This window comes from Sorex fumeus, unplaced genomic scaffold (genome assembly GCF_029834395.1).
Source record: "Sorex fumeus unplaced genomic scaffold, SorFum_2.1 ptg000047l, whole genome shotgun sequence".
NCBI classification, from domain to species: Eukaryota; Metazoa; Chordata; class Mammalia; order Eulipotyphla; family Soricidae; genus Sorex; species Sorex fumeus.
This window is the reverse complement of record NW_026606104.1, coordinates 35,780,839-35,789,505: the sequence shown is the minus strand read 5'-3', so window position 1 is coordinate 35,789,505 and position 8,667 is coordinate 35,780,839. Positions and strand designations below refer to the sequence as shown.

At 59.4% G+C, this 8,667-nt stretch overlaps 1 protein-coding gene across 1 annotated transcript; it reads right to left on the bottom strand.

Annotated features, from left to right (window-relative positions):
- Nucleotides 1-506: 506 nt before the first annotated feature.
- Nucleotides 507-6,157, bottom strand: KLHDC7A (kelch domain containing 7A). Its single transcript, XM_056123722.1, has one exon. It carries the CDS (start codon nucleotides 6,096-6,098, stop codon nucleotides 3,726-3,728), a length of 2,373 nt encoding a protein of 790 aa, XP_055979697.1. The 5' UTR covers nucleotides 6,099-6,157; the 3' UTR covers nucleotides 507-3,725.
- Nucleotides 6,158-8,667: the final 2,510 nt, after the last annotated feature.

The window sequence follows — 8,667 nt, the reverse complement described above, 5'->3', positions numbered from 1 at the left end:
GTGTCTGCTGGCTGGCCTCCTCGCCACCCGCCACCCGCAGGAAAGCCCAGGGGGCTGGGGAGCCAGGGAGTGAGGGATTAGGGAAGGGGCAGCTCTCCCGAGGGGGCCAGATCTTGTCTCAATGTTCTTTTACAGAAACTGAGGTTCTCTGCCACAGAGGTAGGTTTCCATGACCTCTCGGAGCCTCCTTACTCACCTGTAAGGCGGGTTGTTTGTTGGGAGGATTGGGAGAGCCAGCCCAGGGCTCAGAAGGTACGGAGCGGTCACTCTGTCTGTGGCTCTGACCAGCATCTGGCCCCCAGAGCACCCCGGGGGATGGGACCCTCTAGCCAGCCTTGCAGTCTCACGGGCACCTTTTATACAGTCTGAGCAGGGAGAAGGGGGCCCAGGAGACAGCCACCCCCCCCACCCCTGCTGCCACAACTGTCCCCACAACCCTGATGTGGTGGGTAGGATGAAGCCGGGGCTGCTCCTATAAACACTGGAGGAGGCCCCAGACACAGAGGCACAGAGAAACAAAGGACGTTTTATTTATGAAAGAAAAAGAAGCCAACAGAAAAAAAAATATATCTACCGGCTCGACAGGAGGGGGTGTTTAAATAAACCACGGTCCCTTCCACTGGATGGAATATTGTGCAAGTATTGAAATGATGTTTACCGAGGGTTTGTAATAACACGGGAAAACGCTTATTCTCAACAGCTAAGTGAAAAGAGGAAGCGACGGAACTGTATATTCAGCATAATCACACCTACGCGAAAATCAAGCCAAACACGAATTATACATGGAGGGAAACAGACGGAGGGACTTGCACCGCAGCGGGGGCTGTCTCCGGGTGGTGAAATTCAGGAGATTTTTTGGTTTCATACTCATCTCCATTTTCTAATTTTTCCCCCCACTCTATGGCATAGCTGGCCTTAGCATGGAAAGCAACCCAATGCCAAGGTTTATTTATTTATTTTTTTAACGCCTGAAGCAGAAAGTGTTTTTATTGGGAAAGCAGGGTTGACAACCCAGGCCGAAGCCAAGTGACACTCAGGTCACTGAGAGGCGAGTGGCTAAAAGTCAACCAGACTGCTCAGCAAGGTCAAGTGGAAATTCAGGACTAGCAACTCATCCAGGGCCATGGCAGGTGGCCTCCACCACACACTCAGGCCTCTGGGATAGCCTGAAAATGCGGCGACCCTCAGCCCTCAATGTGCAGATGGGGGTGAAGCTACTCAACGTCCAAGGAACCTCTGGGACAAATGTGGTGGAATGGGTGTCCTTCCCTTTGAAAGGCTATTGCGGAACAACTGGACTCCTGGCCTCTGAGCTCACTGCCAGGCAGTCACTTGGCAGAGTCCTGCGCCCCATTTCCCACCCCTGCCCGGCCCCTGGCGTGGCACAGTGCTTCGGGGGGGGGGGCAAGGTTGGCCTTTCTGATCTCCTTATGAACCAAGGTCCGTGCAGGCCTCTGCTAGAGTCTCCTTTCTGATGATGTGCTGGCCATTCACGTTCACCGTTAGATAGGAGCTTTCCTCAGGGCCCTACGGGAGGTCTTGGTTCTTTTCATTTGTTTGTGTGTTTGTTTATAATTGCCTGTCTTTCTCCTCTAGGGCAAGGTCGGGCTGCCAGTCCAGCACCTGGAAAACGGTGGCTGGCTACTCATCTGGAAATGAGCTCTGACTGCTGGGCCGGGTGGTCTTGGCTGCCCCTGAGAGCTGCCTTCCCGGCCCATAATAGCCTGGACCCTTCCCAGCCCCCTAAACCCAGCTCCAGAGACCCAGCTGAGAAACAGCTCCTATCTACCGGTGAACGGCTAGCTAAGGCAGCGCTGAGTGTAAGGGCTCAGCAGAGCTAGACAGAGGATGGAGGATCGATTGGTGAGGTCTGCCTCGGAGCCGTAGGCCCACCCCTCGGTTGTCCCTCTCAGCCTGCTCACCACAGCCACCACCCCGGGATCAAGCGTTATGCCCTACAACCTCTTTGCCCAGTTCCTGTGACAGGTTTGTAGCAGGATTCCGAGAGGGTTCCCAGAGTGACCCCTCATTCCCTAGGACACGTGCCAGCAGCTGGATAGACACTGGACCCAGCTGGGGTGTGGTCTTGTTCCCTCCCCTGTGCTTCATCGGCCCCTCCCCCCCAGCCAGGAGTCTGGAACTGGATTCACCTGCCACCCCTCCAACAACCAAGTGGGGTTCTCCTCTCCCCGCTCGGCTGCTGTCCTTATGCCAATGCTGCCTGCAGGCCAAGGAGGGGGAGTCTCTGCACCCCAGTCCCCCGCCATGGCTCCTCAGAGGGTCCTGCCTGGGAGCTGAGCCTGAGCAGGGCCTGGGTGGGGCATGCAGGGTCTGTCTCCCACAGGCAGTGTCAGTCTCGGCCACCTCCAGCTTAGGAACAGACCCAGCATGAGAAAGGCAATGGGGCCCCCCCGTGCCACCCGGGAAAGAGTCTCATCTCCATGCCCACCTGCTTCCCGTTCTTCCGTTCAGTCTTGCCTCTTCCTAAGTGACCCCCAGCCTTTGCACGAGCAGATGTGGGGGAGCACACTCTCCCCCTGCACCGAGAGAGGGAATTTCTCTAGTTGCTCTCATTCACCCACAAGATAGAGACCACACATGATTCTCGGCCCTTTCGGGACAGCGGGGCTGAGTCCAAAGCCTCATCTTGTGCTTGGGGCCGCCTCTAGGACCACCTACTGTCTGCATGCAGCTCGGCTCTTTAGAAGCAGCACCCCCGGCTCTCACTAGACCCCTGAGCACCCCTGCTTTCCTCTTTGCCTTACCCCTATCTTCCCCTGTCCCACGTCCCTTTTCTCCAGGTGAGCTGGAACTTCCCAATGTTGGAGTTCTTTGTTCCTTTGAGAATTTACCAAATCTGTTGCAGGGGGGGAGAGCCCAGACGTCCCTGGCCCACTAGAAGCTCCTGAAGTTCCTCCCCTCGCATGGCCCTGTCCCTCCTGGGTGTCTCCTGTCGCATGAGCCCAGTTATGTTCTCAGTCTCCCTCCAGCTCTGCCTGGTGAGGGGCTGACGGCCAGCAGCTAGGAGAACTGCACTGTGAAGGGTCTCCTGGACCTCATCGGCAGAATCGGTTGTGTTCTTAGTATAGACCGCACTGCCGGCTGTTTTCCAAATGGATGTTAAAAAGCGGTGGCGCCGCTTGCTTCCCCCACTCTTGGCCTCCAGGTCACGAGAAAGAGCCAAGTGGGCTTTTACTCTGCAGACTAGAGTCCCCCGGGGCAGTCTCGACTTAACTCTCTCCTGCTCCCGCCATCTCTCCCTCCGGGGGGAACGCAGGGACCCTGCGGGCTCCCTTTCAATTCAAGCTGTCCACTTCCTTCCACTTCCCCTGCCAGCGTGCAGCAGGGGGGGCTTCTGGGAACCGCCAAGGGAGGCTCTCGGTGGCTAACATTTGGGAAGGGGTCCTGGTAGCTTCGAGAGAGCTGGCCACTGGGCATCAGTCAGCACCTGGAATGTGGCTGTGGCAAGGCTATGTCCCAAGCCCTGATGGGGGCCTCCACCCTCTCCCCTAGTTCGGCTAAGAAGCTAGGTGGAGTGCCCGTGGGCTCTGCACGCAGCCCCTAGGACCATGGTCACACTGGACTTCTGTATCCCACCGAAGGGCTGTGGCCAGGGCAGGACTCACACCCGCCCCTTCCAGCCCCACACCTGGCTCAGCTGCAGCCCAGGTGGCCGTGGGCAGAGGGCCCCCGCTTCTGCAGGAGGAGTCCCACACCAGGAGGCACTAGACCCGGGTGTGGGGCACGTCGGGGCCAGGCAAGGTCAGGGCGGTCGGCAGGAGGGTGCCCCGCGGGGAGGGGAAGCCCCGCAGCTCCTTGGGCACAAACCTGGGCGAGACGTGGTCGGCCAGGAAGCACAGGGTGTGCCGGCGGCCTACGCAGTAGATGAGGCTGTCCACCACGGCGCACTGGAAGGCGTCCGGGTAAGGGGTCCGGTAGGTGGCACACTCATACCACAGGCCGGCGCTGGGGCTGCAGCGGTGCACGCTGATGCCCAGGCTGCGGTTGAGGTCGAAGCGGTAGAGGAAGCCGTCCACTGCCACCATCTCAGCCGTGCGGTCCTTGCCACCCGCCGTGGGGCCTGCCCGCCACTGCTGCTCCTGGACGGAGAAGCGGAGCAGCAGATAGCGGAGGCTGCCCCCTGTGACAAAGACCTCCCCTGCGCCTGCAGTGGCCGTGTGTGCCAGGGTGAAGGTGTCGCTGGGCAGCGGCGCCACCAGCGTCCAGCGGTCCAGGCGCGGGTCATAGCGCTCCACCGTGTTCAGAGACTCGCCCCCGATGGCGTACAGGCAACCGTCCAGGGCCACCAGGCGGCAGTGCGGCCGGGCCTGGTTCAGCGGGCTGGCCTCGCTCCAGATGCCCGTCAGTGGGTTGTAGCAGAAGACGCGGTTGGAGGGCCGCTGGCCGGACCCCTGGCGGCCGGAGACCACAAAGAGGTAGTTGAAGAGGCTGCAGAAGGCGCAGCCTTGGGACACGGCCTCTGGGGGCAGATGGGCCAGCGGGTGCCAGCCATCCTGCTCATCGTCATAGCAACAGAGGCGCCCCGAGTCCTCCTGCGGACACACGTCGGCCACCACCAGGCATGGGTGGCCGCGCAGCCGTCGCTGGAGGATGAGGTCCCGCTCCGGCTCACTCAGGCGGCCGTAGATGTCGGGGCAGCGCAGGACCTGGAGGTAGTTGTCGCTCATCACCTTGTAGGCCGCCTCCTTCAGGGCCTCCAGGTTCTGCTTCTTGGCCAAGGTCAGCACGTCCCAGCAGTTGCCCAGATCCAGGTGCACCTCCGAGGCCAGACCGGTGGGGTGAGGCAGGTGGAAGAAATTGCTCCTGGCCACCAGCTGCACGCGTGGCTCCTCGCAGCCACTGGCCGCCCCGGACTCCAGTGACTCTGAGGATCCGGGGAGGCCGGGCTGGGCGGGTAGGTCTGGGGAGGAAGGCACGGGCGCCCCAAAGCCGTCCAGCTGCAACTGTAACTCTGGGTTCTCCACAATCTGGAGGAGGCTGTCCTTCCTGCCCATGCTTCGCGGGGAGTCGGCGGCCGCCGGGGCCCCACCTCCAGTAGCACTGACCTGGCCTTTCTTGGCTGCCTCCGGGGCCTGGGGACTTGGCACAGGGCCGGGTGCCTCTGCCAGGGCCTCTGGCTCGAAGGCCAGTCCCGAAGTCGCCTGGGACGTGGACTCGACATAGTAGTCATACACCTTGCCCTTCAGCCGGGGCCGGCTGCCCTCTGCCTTCTCCTGGAGGAAGTTCTCCTCCACTCGGACCCGGGCCATGGACGAGAAGCTGTAGGAGGCGTTGGTGGCTCCATCCTGCTGAGGAAGCGCCAGGCCGGAGGTCTGGAGGGCTCCTGCCTCTTCCTTGAAGACCCTGGTGGTTCCTGCGAAGACAGGGTTCATGTCACCAGCATCTTCTGCGGGGGTCGATGGGGGCTGTTGGGGGGATGCTTGCTCCCCCACCTCTGGCTGGCTCGGGGCACTGCCATCTGGCCCTGGGACCGGGGCCACGTCCACGTCACTGCTGCCCGCTGCCTGGAGGCTGGTCGGGGAGCGTTTGGGTTCACTGCCCAGGTGGGGGTGTCGGGGAAGCTTGGGCTTACCGCCAGCTGCTACTCCTGCTTCCTGGGCCCTGCCGAGAGGAGGCGCCAGGCCCGTGTCTGGGCACTGCCCGCTCGGCTGTGTCTCGGCATCTCTTCTCTTGGGCTTCTCGTCTCTGGCAGAGGCGCCCTTCTCCAGACCCCGGGTGCCCCCCGGCTCCTCCTCGATGCAGCCTGGAGGTGCTCCGGCCCCCTGGCTGCCCTTGCGACGTCTCAGCCCCCAGAAGGAGGCCCGGGGGGCAGCTCCTGGGGTGGCAGACTGCCCCAAACCCTCTGCTTCCTCTTCAGCAGGGGCTTGGCTGGGCCCGCCTTGCAGCGAGGCCCGGGCAGGCCTGGACTTGTACAGCCGGTAGGCTGCGGTGGCCAGCAGCAGGGCTGCCGCGGACAGCACCACCTTGTCCGTGCTCAGCTGCATGGTGAAATGCCAGTCCGGGGCCTCTGCTCCTCCTCCTCCTCCTCCTCCTCCTCCTCCTCCTCCTCCTCCTCCTCCTCCACCTCCAGGGAACATGCTTCTCAGGCCAACTGGACCCAGGAATGTCAAGAATCCGATTAATGATTGCCCAATAGGGCCCGGTTCCTGGTTCCTGCCGAGCTGAGTGGGGAGGGGGTTCTGGGTCTGCTCCCGCTGCCCCAGGAGGAGCTGGAGCAAAGGTGACTCTGGCGGGCAAGAGCCAGTGGCCGGGGCCCGGGACTGGGAGTTTCTGCGCCTGGCTCCTGGCTACGGCAGGCAGCGATGTGCTCCCCGCGGGCAGGGGTGGAGGTGGGGTCTGCCCAGGGCGCTGCTGAGCTGGTGACCAGCTGCCTATGAGGGCTAGAGGGAGGTCAGGCGTGCCCAGCAGGTACATGAAGAGGGAGGAAGCTCTTAACCAAACAGTCGCTGGATGCCAGGAAACGCACCGGGTCGGTTATTGTTTGTGTGTGCTTTATTTTCTCTTTTGCAAATCCAGTGGGCTGGGAGGGCGGGGTGCATGGAGCTATGGGGCAGGTGAAGGCAGGTGTGGTTCGAGAGGTCCCGCGCTCTCTCTTTTTCCTGCTGGGGTCTGCTGACCAGACCACCTCACCCCACCCCACTCGTGCAGGGTGGATTCAGCAGCTGGAGACGGGGGTGGGGGGGGGAAGGGGTTGGGGGCCAAGCCAGGGACGCTGGCCAAGTCACATGACAAAGTCTCGAGTGAGTGTCCGCCTGCTTCTCCCCCCTCCCATGGCTTAGTAAGAGATACTGGCCTTCCGGACAGGAATCAGTGAGAACAGAGGGCATTAGCACCCACATCCGGGACAGACTTGGGCACACCCTCTCCCCCGGGGAGGGAGGGAGGCTCCTGCCCCAGCTCCCCTGTGCCTGGGGTGCTGGGTCCTCTGACTTCCTGGCTCTGTCACTCACCAACCACGTGACTCACCATCAGCTCTTGCTGCCTCCGTTTCTCCATCTGAAAAATGGGGTCATTTGTCTCAATTCCTCCAGAGACTGTAGTGAAAACAAAACAGGTTAATGTATGCAAAGCCCTAGGGCTCCGGCTTGTAAAAGTTTAGCAAACATGAGTCATTTACTTTCCTTCCCTCCTCATCCTCACTGACATCATCACTCACGGTCATGCCACCAGCTGGTCTAATGCTGCCCTGCCCCAGGCCGTGTGCCAGGTAGGGGGTGGGGCAGCAGGTAAAGGGCCCCACAGGGAGAGATCACTTAGGATTCAGAGAGTGATCTTGGCACCCTGCACCCTTAATTTCTGCATCTTGGCATCTCAAAAAAAAAAAAAGGAAATAAAACCACTCTCTGGGCCCAAGAGATGATGAGTTCAGGAAGAATTTGACTCTGATAATTTGGGGGAGAAAATCCTGACTCCACAAACCAATGACCACAGCTCATTGGATTCCAGCCTCAGTTTATCCTTTATACTCATCTCTGCCCTCCTGTCTTGCAGGCTGGCTTTGACATCTCTGAGCTTTGGGGGCCTAGGCCATGGCAGGAGAGGCCTCTCTCAGCTCTGATGAGCTTCTCTTTCTGCCCTGTCAGAAGTAGGTCACAGGCTCTGTCTCTGGGCCTTGGTCCTTCTTTTTTCTTTTTTATTTTTTTGCTTTTTGGGTCATACCCGGCAATGCCCAGAGGTTACTCCTGGCTCAGGAAATACTCCTGGCGGTGCTAGGGGGACCATATGGGATGCCGGGAATTGAACCCGGGTCAGCCACATGCAAGGCAAACGCCCTATCCGCTGTGCTATTGCTCCAGCCCCCTGGGCCTCGGTCCTTCTTAAATCATCTTTTTCTCCTTTGGGACACTTGCTTCTCCACAGATGCAAGTTTATCTGTATCCTTTTGGGTCCATGTGCCTATTTACCTGCTGGATTCTAAGGCAGGATGGACACTGACTGGTAGGTTAGAACTCTGGGGACCAACTGCAATGCCAGAACTGTCCTCCCGTTGTTCATCGATTTGCTCGAGCGGGCCCAGTAACGTCTCCATTTTGAGACTTGTTGTTACTGTGTTTGGCATATCGAATACGTCACGGGTAGCTTGCCAGGCTTTGCCATGCGGGCAAGATACTCTTGGTAGCTAATGCCAGAACAGATTGGGGGGATCTCATCAAATGGTCACTTTCCCCTTGGGCAGAGCTACAGATGCCCCCAATTTGTGATGACTCCAACACTGGCCCATTTGTTTGCTACTGGTGACTCTCATCCTGTGGCAGACTTCAGGGTTTTGTCTTATTTTATTTTATGGGGGTGCTGGACCACACCCCATAGTGCTCAGGTCTTACTCTTGGTATGTGCTCAAGAATCACTCCTGGGACCATGTGTTGCTGGAATTCAAACCGGAATCAGCCACGTGCAAGGTAAGTGCCTTACCTCACCCAGACTATCTGTTGGCCAGATGCCAGGGTTTTAAAGACCTGAGTTCATGCCCCACAGCTGGGCAACTGGATTCCTTTGCTTTTCATTCTAGTCAACAGACACAAGGATCTGTGTGTGTGTGTGTGTGTGTGTGTGTGTGTGTGTGTGTGCGCGCACGCCCCTGTGTGATCAAAAATGCAGATTTCAAGCTCCACACCCAACTTTTTATATTGGTACCTAGGAGGTGGG

What these genes read in the sequence shown, in the direction of transcription:
- KLHDC7A (XM_056123722.1), bottom strand. Translation starts at nt 6,098, where the DNA reads ATGTTCCCTGGAGGTGGAGGAGGAGGAGGAGGAGGAGGAGGAGGAGGA.